Source organism: Camelina sativa, chromosome 16 (genome assembly GCF_030686135.1).
Source record: "Camelina sativa cultivar CO46 ecotype springtype chromosome 16, ASM3068613v1".
Classification (NCBI taxonomy): domain Eukaryota; kingdom Viridiplantae; phylum Streptophyta; class Magnoliopsida; order Brassicales; family Brassicaceae; genus Camelina; species Camelina sativa.
The window spans coordinates 25,310,087-25,323,424 of NC_141895.1; the positions used below are offsets into that span (position 1 = coordinate 25,310,087).

Here is a 13,338-nt window from a genome sequence, read left to right on the forward strand (position 1 = left end):
AGACTTGTAGTAGGTATGATAAAACGATTAAATTTGTAAAGTAATTAGCCGTTTTCCGCCCGAGCAACTATGACAGAAATAGGAACAAAGCTCCACGTTTAGATAATGAATGTTTCATGCATGGTTAGCATTTGGCCACATGGTTCCATATGTGAAACTCTAGATAGTTTTAGTAGTATACACCACACATCTTACCTACCACGAGAGGTACTATTTTCACAATCAAATATACAAATAAACTTATTTCTGCTTCATCTTTCCATATGTGAAACTCTAGATAGTTTTAGTAGTATACACCACACATCTTACCTACCACGAGAGGTACTATTTTCACAATCAAATATACAAATAAACTTATTTCTGCTTCCTCTAAACGAAGATCTAGTTCTGTAGTCGATCGATTATAACAAAGTAACAATGCCAAACTTAGATGACAACAATGGAGATGGAGCAAAGTTCCACGTGGCCATGTTTCCATTATTAGCCTTTGGTCACATGGTTCCATACTTGGAGCTCTCTAAGCTCATCGCTCAAAAGGGTCTATAGAAAATATGCAGGTTGGAGGTTGTGTAAAGAACAAAAAAATCAAATAAGAATAACTCTCTTATTATTAGCTCTAGAAAAATCTTTCAAAAACTAAAACTCTCTCACAATTGTCCTCTCTCAAACTCTTAATCTCTCTATATTAATGTCATAGCTCGACATATATATATATAACAAAATCAATCCTAGTCCTACTAGGAAAACACCAAATAGAGTTTGATCCTTATCCATTCACTAATAATAACTTGATTCGGAATGCTCTGCCTTTTTCGTCTTTAAGTTCTTCTCAAGCTTAAACCAACATTCTCCCCTTTAAGCTTGACTTCACTCTTCACAACACTAACTCCAATAAGATCTCTCATTTCTTTGAACTTAATTCTTCCAAGCGCTTTAGTCAATATGTCAGCTTTCTCCTCGCTTCCTGGAACATGTTCTACCTCGATCAATTCACTCTCGACACACTCTCTTATAAAATGGAACCGCCTATGTATGTGTTTACTGCGGCCATGAAACACAGGATTCTTTGTTAATGCAATTGCAGACTGATTGTCGAGACGTATTGTAACCTTCTCACATGGAGCTCCGGTAACTTCACTAAGCAGTTCTTGTAACCAAATGACCTGTTTTGCCGCCTCTGTTCCAGCCATAAATTCAGCCTCACAAGAAGAAAAGGCTATGACTTCTTGCTTCTGTGAACACCAAGTTATCGGACTTTTTTTTTTTGAATAAAATGATAAATTATATTCAAAGAAAAAATAACGTTTTACATCAGCTTGGTTTGAAAGAATAAAACTTAGACTGTTTTAACAAAATCCCTAAGTTATTAAAGCCAAGAAACTATCTCCTCAAAACCGGGTAGCTAGCCAAGCCTGGAGACCCATAGCATAGCGTCGATCACCCTGCCTTTCAATGGCCAAAAGTTGGGCTCTTATTTGCTTGTCAAGCCAGCTAATAAGACTTGTCGCAGATGTAGGAGTCTCTCCATGGCGCCTTGCGTTACGCTCCCGCCAGACAGAGTACACCGTGAGTTGAAAGGTATATCTAGTTAAGAACCCGGACACCCGATCAGCTTGCGTTCCAGAAATAATGTCGAGTAGCTGTGACCAAGAGGTAGTAAAACGAGTCATATAAAAATTTTGTGCTATACCAGACCAAACTGCACCGGTATAAGGACAAGAAAAGAACAAATGGTCTCTTGTCTCCACCGGAACAGAGCAGAACACACAGCTTACATCACCTCCATTTCTCCAAGTGACCATTCGATCCCCCGTCGACAACCGATTATGAACTGCAAGCCATGCGCAAAAAGAATATTTCGGAGTGCATGAGCAAACCAAACACCCTTATGCCAAGCAACTTGATTTGAAGCTGTGCGTATATGGTTCCAGGTATCCTTTGTAGAAAATGTGTCCTTATAAACATCACCTTTACCGCACCATAGTACACGATCTGCCTGAGAAGGAGTTCTAGACTGATACGCTTGATGCAAAACTTCTTCAATGTCATTCAACACGGGATTACGGTGAGTCCTTCGCCGTCTCTCGTACCATGCGTCATGGAGGGTCATATGTTCTCGGATACCCAAATCAATCATACCCCATGGACCCACTTTATCCAACAATCGCCCGTGCACCGACCAGTTATCATACCAGAAAGACGTAAGAGCTCCACTCTGCACTTCCACCTTAACAAAAGTTTTTGCCAAATCTCTGTATTTCAACAATTTTCACCACATTCAGGAGCCAGATAGTGATGCAGGCGGTATCGACCAAAAGCAGCCCTCTTTAAATAAATTAAGTTTTGACCATTGAACCCATAATGATACTCCCCCAGAGACCAAACGCCATATCAGCTTTAAACAACTTACATCATTTGTCTGTTTCAAAGATCTCAGTCCTAATCCACCTTCACACTTCGGTTGACACACCACAGCCCAGGGTAACTTTGCCTTATTAGTATTCAGAGTTGGACCAGACCATAAAAACGCAGAACATAAACTGTCCAGCTCGGTAATGGCTTCCCGTGGGAGTCGAAAAGCACTCATCCAAAAACTAACTATGTTCCAACGGACCGAACGGATGAGGTCAAGGCGCCCTGCAAAAGAGAGGTGACGTGCAGTCCACGTTTTTACTCTGCTGCGGATTTGGTCAAGTAAAGGGGTAAAAGTTCCGGTACCAAGTCGTCGAGAAGTTAAAGGGAGACCAAGATATCTAACTGGGAGTTGTCCCAGACCAAAACCGTACCGTGCGCCCATTAACTCGTTAGTGTCCGGTGAGACTCCACCAAGATACAAAGTCGTTTTTTCCATACTAATTCTTAAGCCTGATCGCTTAGCAAAGAGATTCAATACTTGGACTATACCATCAACAGATCTAATTTTCCCATCAGACAATATCATGAGGTCGTCTGCAAAACAAAGGTGAGTTAACCGCATATTCTTACAACGTGGGTGGTATCCAAACTCCTGTAACCCAGCTGCCTTGTCCAACATTTTGGAGAGCATATCCATACAGATGACAAAAAGGTAAGGTGAGAGCGAGCAGCCCTGACGCAATCCTCTAGCACTGCGGAAATAACCTGCTAGCTCTCCGTTGACCTGAACCGAGAAAGAAGCCGTGGTAACACATAGCGAGATCCAATGGATGAAAACAGGAGGAAGTTGCAAAGCGCGTAAGACATTAAACAAGAAAGACCACTGAACGGAGTCAAAAGCTTTCGAAATATCCACCTTCATCGCACACCTCGTGGAGACAGTATTCTTATGATAGTCCTTGACAAGCTCTGTCGCTAAGAGAACATTTTCAATGAGTAATCTATCTGCCACAAACGCTGATTGGTTTCCGGCAATGAACTGAGGCAGTATACGTTTGAGTCGGTTAGCAACAACCTTCGAGATGACTTTGTACAACACATTACAACAGGAGATGGGTCTATAGTCTCGCATCACCCTAGCCTCTTTTTTCTTCGGTATGAGGGCCAATATTGTCGAGTTGAGTCCCTTTGGGAGAAAATCTTTAGCAAAAAACGATTGGACCGCTACAACAAACTCTCCACCAATAGTATCCCAAGCTGCCTTATAGAATTCAGCAGTGTAGCCATCCGGCCCCGGCGACTTGTCACTTGGCATGGCAAACAAAACCTTTTTTATCTCCTCCCCCGTTACCGCCCTTGTGAGCCAGCGGCTATCCTCCTCTGAACAGCGGAAAGATAGCAACTCTGTGAGACAGTCCACTGACATTCCCTCATAATCCGCTGGTATAGTCTGCAGAAAATCTTGACAGAAAGTCTCAGCCTCCACGTTAATATCCTCTGTAGTTGTTAGTAAACGCCCATCCCATGCTTCTATCTCTCGCATCGTATTTATAGCCTCCCGAGTGGCCGCTGCACGATGGAAAGCCTTATTATTCCGATCCCCCACTTGGAGCCAGTGGAGCTTGGATCCCTGCTTTAAAAACTTCTCTTCCAGTGCAGAGAGGCGATCCCATCGTTCATAAGCTTCTTTCTCCCGTTCCATAGCAACCACGGATGGGGAAGCCAGATTTGCCGCCTGCCTTTTACACAACTCCTCAAGGGCTTCCTTGGTTTTCTTAGATAAGTGACTCAACTTCTGCTTGGCTAAACACCTGATATGCGGCTTTAAAAGCTTTAATTTCTTGGAGAATCTGTATAGAGATGACGTAGATAAATAGATATCCTCTGTGTTATTCTAGTAGTCATGAACAAGCGGTTTAAATTCCTCCATCTCTGCTATGGCGTTAACAAACTTAAATGGTCGACGAGAAGGAGGTGTGCCTGCAGCTCTCTGCACATGAACACGACAGCGAAGGTGATCCGAGATCCCCCTGCTTCGAATACACTATAGGATTGCATAAATGAAGCGGACCATTTGTCATTTACCAGAACTCTATCCAGCTTCTTCGATATTAAGTTACCATCCCGCTTATTACTCCACGTAAATAACGGACCATGGTAAGCCAAATCCTTCAAACGACAATCATTTACCACGGAACGAAACTCTTGCATCCCGGGAGAGAGAACAGGTCTATTATCCACCCCCGAATGCTCATCTAGTTCTAACGTAACGTTAAAGTCTCCCATAACCAGCCAAGGTCTATTGCAAATGATTGGAGATGCACGATGTGCTCTCAAATCTGTCCACAACTCCCTTCTACCTTCAACACTATTTGCCGCGTAAACAAACGTACAGAAAAACTCATCTGCCTGCTCATTGAGCTTGACCGAACACGTTATGAGCTGGCTACTTTTATAAAACGGTGTGAGGCGTACCTCATTCCTCCAGACCACCCAAATACGACCCAAATTATGATGCTCATAATTAGTCAATAAGGACCAATCCTGAAACATCTTATTCCCAATTCTCGACACTGATTGCACTAGAGGCTTCACATATTCACCTAGTCGAAGAGTATCCTCCACCCCTGTCTCTTTGGGATCCTCTGTTTTCTTTGTTTCCTCTGTTGCCTCAGTTTCCTCGGTTTCTCCATTTTCCTCCACTTCATCCTTTCCCTCCATATCCTCAGTTTCTTCCAACACCGCAAAGGTATTTGAGGAGGTCTTGACAGGAGCTTTCGGCAGACCTACCATTTTTTTCCCCGGGCTTAGACTTGTGCGAGGTGTTATCCAACCTTCCTTGTCCATAACTGCAGTGTTCTTAGTGAGGTCTCCCTCGGATACTATGACTGTTTCCACGACAGAGCTATCTACTTGAGTAACTGGATCAGCAACCTTCACTGTCGGGGCAGCCTGCACAGAGCTATCAATTGGAGCAACGACAGAGTTATCCACTAGATCAACGACTACCAGTGCAACCTGCGCAGAGCTCTGTTGACTCACATCACCACCCAACGTTGAGGTTGTAGGAGCAGTGACCTTCTCATAAGCAAGACAGGCCGAGCTCAAATGGCCCCATTTCCTACACCCTGTACAGCGTGGAGGTAACCAAGGGTAGGAAAACTTAATCGTTGATGCTAGCTCACCATCCTCCTCCCCTAGGAAATCATACTCAGTTGGTAATTCTTTAGTTAAGTCTGCTTGAACCAACATTCGCGCCTCATCAAACTTAGTACAAGCTTCAGTCGTAGGATGCAGACGTATTGGTTTGCCCACCGCACTAAAGAGAAACTCCAAACCCTTCTCCGTGAACATAGTTGGCGGGACATTCTTTAGCGTAACCCATAGTTGGATAGAACGCATCGCAGGTTGTGCATCCTCTGCAAAAGGTGTCCATTTCGATACTATCATGGGAATGTCCATGATATTCCACATCCCTCTGTTAAGGATTCAAGGCCGCATTGCCTCATTACGTATGCGAAACTTAACTGTGGTGTCGTTAACTTCATATACATCGATTAAAGACGACGTGTCACTTAATCTCCAAATTTTGTTAACAATCATGTGTATTTTCCCAACGTGTGGTGCTTTCGTACTTAGAAAATTGCCAATCAGAAAATCTTCCCAGAGAGGCTTCGCATCCACAAAAACCTCCTTCGGAACCACAACCCTCGTTTTTCCATTCACCTCTAAAAATTCCAGTTTCTGCTGAATATAACCACGTTTCTGTGAACCCTGAGCAATACTAGCGTAAGATTTCTTTTTTTGTCTCCAGAGCAACCAGAGAGGAGACCTCATGAGTAGGCAAGTCCGAATCTACCTTTTCCCCATCCAAACGATTACTGTCCCCCTCCGTACCAGAACCCCTTATCAGTGACAACCCTACATCTTGCGTAGCTACTATCCCCTCCCCTACCGGCGGAGCAATCACCGGCCGGCTTGGAGAAGCCGCCGTCATCGGCAAAACGTGGTGAGAAAGTTAAGAAAAAACCCTAGCAGTAAATCGCCTTTGGAGTCGCCACGCCACGTCAGCAAAGAAGATTAAAAAATAATTCAAGTTCAAGTTATCGGACTTTCTCCTAAGTAAAATATATGTCCAGAAGTGCTCTTGCCATCATCTGGATCGACATTGTGACTACTGTCACTATATCCTATCAGCTTCGGTATCTTCGTTCTCCCAAATGTTAAACCGAGTTCTGTAGTTCCCTTTTAAGTACCTCAAACATTGTTTCATAGCTGCTCCATGAGATTCTCTAGGACTCTGCATATATCTACTTAGAACTCCAACACAAAAAACCAAATCAGGTCGTGTATGGAGCAAGTAGCGAAGACATCCCATGTTTTTCCTGTATATTGTTGCATCAATATCTTTCTCATTCTCAGCTTTAGACAACTTTAGACCAACCTCCATCGGTGTATGTACCAGATTGCAGTCTCGCATCCCTGCTTCTTCAAGAATCTTTTGAGCATAACGAGTTTGATTCAAGGTTATTCCTCCTTGATGTTGTAGCACCTTGATTCCCAAGTAATATGTTAGCATGCCTAAATCACTCATTTCAAACTTTGATGACATCCCTCTCTTGAATTCGTTAATAATCTTCAAATTTGTGCCTGTCACAAATAAATCATCAACATACACACCAATGACTAGCTAGTGCTCACCAACTTCTTTGCGATATACAAATGGTTCCTTCGAGCACTTTACAAATCTCAAGCCCAATAAAATTGTGTTCAACTTGTTGTTCCATGCTCTAGGTGCTTGACGCAAACCATAAAGCGCTTTGTTTAACTTGTATACCTTCTCTTCACTTCCAGCCTTTAGAAAACCTTCTGTCTGTGAAACAGAAACTGTTTCTTTGAGCTCACCATGCAAAAAGGCTGTTTTAACATCAAGATGATGTATCTCCCATCCATATGCTGCTGCAAGATCAATAAGCAAACTAATTGTTTCAATTCTTGCCACTGGAGCAAAAACCTCCTCAAAGTCAACTCCATATTGTTGCACATATCCCTTTGCAACAAGTCTAGCTTTGTGCTTGTTGATACTTCCATCTGAGTTTTTCTTGAGTTTAAACACCCATTTAAGCCCGATTGGTTTTGCTCCTATAGGCAAATCAACAAGATCCCATGTTTTCAATCTCTCAATCGAACCAACTTCTTCTTTGCAAGCGTGTATCCATTCTTTTGAGTCCTTTGCTTCTTGAAAGTTTCTTGGTTCATTGTTCAATACTAAAAGTAGCATCTCTCCTTCTTCTTCAGCTAGCAGAACGTAATCCTCAAGATATTTCGGAACATGTCTTTCTCTCTGGGATCTTCTTAACATAACGGGAGATAATCTTTCAGGTATCTAATTATTCTCGTTTTGTTCGTCCATCTCTTCACTGTCAACTCTGACTTCACTAATCTCTGATACTCCTCTATTTTCACCAACTTGTTCTATCTCTGATTCCTGAACATCCTCTTGAAGTCCGTTATTTCCAAACCCATCAATCATAATTTTAAAGCTTTCATTATTATTTCTTTTAGTATCGACACCATTCCAGTCCCATCCTTTTGTTTCATCAAAAATAACATCCCTACTAACACTGATCTTCTTTGTGAGAGGGTTAAACAATCGATAGGCCTTCGATCCAGGTTCTGTTCCTAGGTGAACAAGGATGCGACTTCTGTCATCAAGCTTCCTAAGATGTGGTGAATCAACCTTTGCATAACCGATGCATCTGAAGACACGAATGTGATCAACATTTGGCTTCTTACCTCTAAACAGTTCATACGGTGTTTGATCCTTAAAAAGACCGTGTTGCTACTCTGTTTAAGACATAGGTTGAATGTCTTACAGCTTCTCCCCACATGTAGTTAGGCATGTACATGTGTTTCAAAATACTTCTTGTCATCTCCATTAGTGTTCTGTTTCTCCTTTCCACTACACCGTTTTGCTGTGGTGTATAAGGTGCTGTGAGATGTCTTTGAATGCCATTCTCCTCACAAAAACTTCTAAACTCATTTGATAAAAATTCTCCCCCTCTATCTGTTCTCAAAGTTTGTATTTTGCTCTCTGTCTCCTTTTCTATCATTGCTTTGAAGCTTTTAAATTTCCCAAAAGCTTCTCCTTTCTCGTGTAACAGGATCGTCCACATGTATCGGGAGAATTCATCTATAAGGACAAAAACATATCATTTTCCAGCACTCGTACTTGGTGTAATAGGACCACAGAGGTCACCGTGTATAAGCTCAAGCTTCTTTGTTGCCCGATATGATGTTGCCTGTGGAAAAACTTGTCGCGTTTGTTTACCAAGCAAACACGAACTACAGAGTTCCTTTTCAAGTGTAAACCTTGGGGCTCCATGAACAATCTTCTTCTCAATCATAGTATTCAATGTTTCAAAGTTCACATGACCCATCCGTGCATGCCACTTTCCTGCATCACTTATTTCTGTTAAGTAGAGGCATGTATTATCTTTCAATCCCATTCGAACCTTGTAGAGTCTGTTTGGTGATCTCTCTGCTTTCACAAGAAGTTTTCCTTCACGATCTCTCATAGTTAAGTATCCGTTCCTTAATCGAATGTCACATCCAGCTTCTGTTGCCTGACCAAGACTGACTATATTACTTTTCAATCCCGAAATATAGTAGACATCAATCATCTTTCTTGGCTTTCCATTCAGATCAACAAAGGCTATCGTGCCTTTTCCTTTAATATCAATACGAGAGTCATCTCCAAATCTAACTTTTCCTGTGACTGTCAGATCGAGTGTGTCAAAGTATCTTCTATCTCCAGTCATGTGGTTGCTAGCCCCATTGTCAAGATACCAAACATTGTCTCATCCTGTGTTTGTTTCGAATTTGCTAGGTACACATCGCTTTTCATTTAGAAATACAACCTCATGTAGCATAAGTTCATCTGTAGTTTCCGTATCCTTCTCCACTTCTTGAGTTTCCTGCAATTTCAACAAACGATCTGGACAACTGCTTGCATAATGCCCCATCTTGTCACATCTGAAACATGTAACCTGCGAGGGATCTCTTCCTCCATTACGTCCATGTCCTCTTCCTCGATAGGAGAACCTTCCTCCTCTGCCTCTTCCTCTGTAGCTTCCGTTGTACTCATGTTGATGTTGATTAGAATAGTTTGCTTGCGTATCAACGTTAGAGACAGTATTAGAATACATTAACTTGTTCTGTTCTTCTTGTGGTTCTTCATCTTCGAATATTCTTTCTTCGTAGGCTTTAAGTCGTCCCACAATTTCTACAAAGCTTGTTGTGTTCAAGTCAAGTACTTGCTCCAAAGATGCGACAATATGAATGTATTTTTTCCGAGGAAGAGTTTTAAGAAACTTCTTGACTAGCTTGGATTCTTCGATTATTGTCCCTAGTGCATCTGATTTTGAGGAGAGTTCGGATATTCTCCCAGAAAACTCATCAATACTCTCTGTATCTTTCATCTTCAGTCGATCAAAATCAGTCATCAACGTTTGTAGTCTAGCCTCACGAACTCTCTCTGCTCCTACATGTCTGTTTTTGATTGCTAACCATATCTTCTTAGCTGTATCGAGCTCTCCTACCTGCAAGATGAGTGCCTCTGGGATAGATTGAAACAATAATGCAATAGCCATGTCATTCTTTTCTTCATCTATAGTTTCTGCATCAATTGTCTCCCAAACTTTGCTGACCCTGAGCACAAATTTCATCTTCATTGCCCAAACTGTGTAGTTTGTGGTAGTTAGCATCGGACATGTGATGGAGGAAGATCCTCCTCCCTCTGTTGGTTTTGCGATCACAATAGCACTTTCTCCTTCGGTCATTGTTTTTGCTCTGATACCAAATATAGAAAATATGCAGGTTGCAGGTTGTGTAAAGAACAAAAAAATCAAATAAGAATAACTCTCTTATTATTAGCTCTAGAAAAATCTCTCAAAAACTAAAGCTCTCTCACAATTGTCCTCTCTCAAACTCTTAATCTCTATATATTAATGTCATAGCTCGATATAGATATATATAACAAAATCAATCCTAGTCCCACTAGGAAAACACCAAATAGAGTTTGATCCTTATCCATTTACTAATCATAACTTGATTAGGAATGCTCTGCCTTTTTCTTTTTAAGTTCTTCTCAAGCTTAAACCAACAGGCTCACACCGTCTCTTTCATCTCCACTCCATGTAATATCGATCGCCTACTCCCATGGTTGCCGGAGAATCTCTCCTCCGCCATTAACTTCGTCAAGCTTCCACTTCCCGTCGTCGGCGACAACAAACTCCCGGAGGACGGCGAAGCCACCACCGACTTGCCTGTTGAACTTATCTCTTACTTAAAAATCGCTTACGACGGGTTGAAGTCTCCGGTGACGGAGTTTCTTGAATCTTCCAAACCAGACTGGGTTCTTCAAGATTTCGCGGCGTATTGGCTTCCTCCGATCTCTCGCCGCCTTGGAATCAAGACCGGTTTCTTACGCGCTTTCAACGGCGCGACGCTCGGGATTCTGAAACCATCGGGGTTCGAAGAGTACTGTACTTGTCCGGCGGATTTCATGAAGCCGCCTAAGTGGGTTCTGTTCGAAACTCCGGTGGCTTTCAAGTTATTCGAATGCCGGTACATTTTTCATGGATTCATGGCGGAGACCACCGAAGGAAATGTCCCCGACATCCACCGTGTCGGCAGGGTGATCGACGGCTGTGACGCCATCTTCGTACGGTGCTGTTACGAGTACGAAGCTGAGTGGTTAGGAATGATACAAGATCTTCACCGGAAACCGGTTATCCCGGTGGGAGTCTTACCACCTAAACTGGAAGAAAAGTTTGAAGACACCGACACGTGGCTGACTGTTAAGAAGTGGTTGGACTCCCGGAAAACTAAGGTGGTGACTGGTTCTCCCACTACCTCCCGCAAACGCTGCGTTGCGGGTGGTAGCGGTTGCTAGCGATTGGAACCAATCACACAAATCGCTCCCAGTCGCTCCAAATCGCTTCCAATCGCTTCAAACCACTGAATTTCAAAAGCTGTCTCCCGCAAGCGTTTGCGGTTGCGGGCGATTGCGATTGAATTTTTTTTTTTTTTGTAAAAAAACTTAAAAGAAATCAATGATAATGAATTTTTTTTTGTTATATCTTCAATCTATCCATTTTACTCATTAAGGATTGGAAAAAATAAAATACGAATATGATTGCAGAGATTATAAAATAAACAATTAGAATTAAATAATATTCCAATTAACAATAACCCAAAAAACTTGATGTAAATTTAATGGCACATCGTACATAAGTTCAAAAAAATCTAAATAAATATAATATTTTATCAGAAATTTAAGAAAATAAGATTATTTGTAAAAAATATTAAAACAAATCACCAGTGACTCATCTCAACTCTCACATGACTATTCCTACCGATGAAACTACTGAGCCAAGATCTAAGAGAAAAGAGAAAAGATCTACGATCTAAAGCATATGTTTTGTCATTTATCAAATTATTTGATTAAATTTTTAGTAAAAAGCCAAATGCATAAAGGAATAAGTATTTCAATATGAAATTTATTTGTTTTTTGAATAATTATTTTAGTATCTTTTTAATAAATTTTAATTATAAATCAAGTTTAATAAAAAAAATGGGTGTTTTTAAAATTTATATATTATATATCACATGTATTATGTTTCAACCGCTATTGCACCCGCTGATCAACCAGTCGTAAACCTCCCGCAAATGCACCAATTTTAAACCGCTAAACCAGTCGTTCAAAACGCTTAATAACGCTTGAAACCGCAATCGCCCGCTTCCGCAATCTCCTGCAACCGCAACCGCAGCGTTTGAACCAGTCAGGCCCTAAATCTGTTGTTTATGTAGCTTTCGGTTCAGAAGCTAAATCGAGTCAAACGGAGCTGAATGAGATCGCTCTCGGTTTAGAGCTTTCCGGTTTACCTTTCTTTTGGGTGTTAAGGACTCGTCGTGGTTCGGGGGATACGAACCGGTCGAGCTTCCGGAAGGGTTCGAAGAGCGTACGGCGGGTAGAGGAATGGTGTGGAGAGGTTGGGTTGAGCAATTAAGAACACTGAGCCATGATTCCATCGGTTTGGCCCTGACTCATCCCGGTTGGGGAACGATAATCGAAGCTATCCGGTTTTCTAAACCGATGGCAGTACTGGTTTTTCTGAACGACCAAGGATTGAATGCTAGTCATCGAGCAGAAGAAAATTGGGTATATGATCCCTCGGGATGAGACAGAAGGTTTCTTTACTAAAGAAAGTGTTGCCAAGTCACTAAAATTGGTCATGGAGGAAGAAGAAGGTAAGGTCTATAGAGAGAATGTGAAGGAGATGAAAGGAGTGTTTGGAGACATGGATAGACAAGATCGTTATGTGGACTCATTCTTGGATTATCTTGTTGCTCATCGTTAAATATTGTTATCATGTTTTAAAATGGTCAAGTTTTGTTAATTGTTGTATCAAGCATCTATCCAAATTTGGTGGATCACGAATTGTGGTATTGGATTTTGTTTGCCCTTTAAGACGAATTTCTCAATATAAAACATTTTAATTTTTTTTTTCAAAAATACCATAAAAAGTTTTATTTTCAAAAAATACCATGAACATAAAATTTGACTTATAAGAGTATAAATTCTTTCTTTTTAGTTTTTTTGACAATTTTAAATTTGGGATATAGTTTTTAGAGGATATGATTTAATGTTTAGGATTCATGGATTAGTTTTAAATATTGAAATTTTAGTTCAATTTTGTGATATTTTTGGAAAAAATCATTTTATGTTATATTTTTGGAAAAAAACGAAAAATAGTATTTTTGGAAAAACCCTCATTTTAATTGTATTTATAAAAAAAATCCTTTTAAATCCAATATTTCACATAGATATTGAATTAGAAAAATAAAAATAAAGAAAGAAAGAAATTAGAAAATTGTTGATGGAAAAATAAAATAAAAGACAAATAATACGAAATTAAC

General features: G+C 40.9%; 1 protein-coding gene and 1 pseudogene across 1 annotated transcript; one reads left to right on the forward strand and one right to left on the reverse strand.

The window, feature by feature from the left end:
- Positions 1-1,388: 1,388 nt before the first annotated feature.
- LOC147925945 (uncharacterized) lies at positions 1,389-5,817 on the reverse strand. The gene is made up of 5 exons (XM_087492814.1): positions 4,441-5,817; positions 4,308-4,345; positions 2,411-4,205; positions 1,781-2,227; positions 1,389-1,640 (listed from the first exon to the last, which is right to left on the reverse strand). Exons 1-5 carry the CDS (start codon positions 5,815-5,817, stop codon positions 1,389-1,391), a joined length of 3,909 nt encoding a protein of 1,302 aa, XP_087348940.1.
- Positions 5,818-10,474: 4,657 nt separating this feature from the next.
- LOC104753938 (UDP-glycosyltransferase 91A1 pseudogene) lies at positions 10,475-12,794 on the forward strand (annotated as a pseudogene).
- Positions 12,795-13,338: the final 544 nt, after the last annotated feature.

Bases quoted from the DNA above. Each gene is read 5' to 3' on its own strand.
- LOC147925945 (XM_087492814.1), bottom strand. From the start codon at position 5,817: ATGGACATTCCCATGATAGTATCGAAATGGACACCTTTTGCAGAGGAT. The intron at 2,228-2,410 runs GTAAGTTGTTTA...ACTTTTGTTAAG, and splicing joins CTTTGAAACAGACAAATGAT to GTGGAAGTGCAGAGTGGAGC. The intron at 1,641-1,780 runs GTGATGTAAGCT...TCTTGGTCACAG, and splicing joins GGTCACTTGGAGAAATGGAG to CTACTCGACATTATTTCTGG.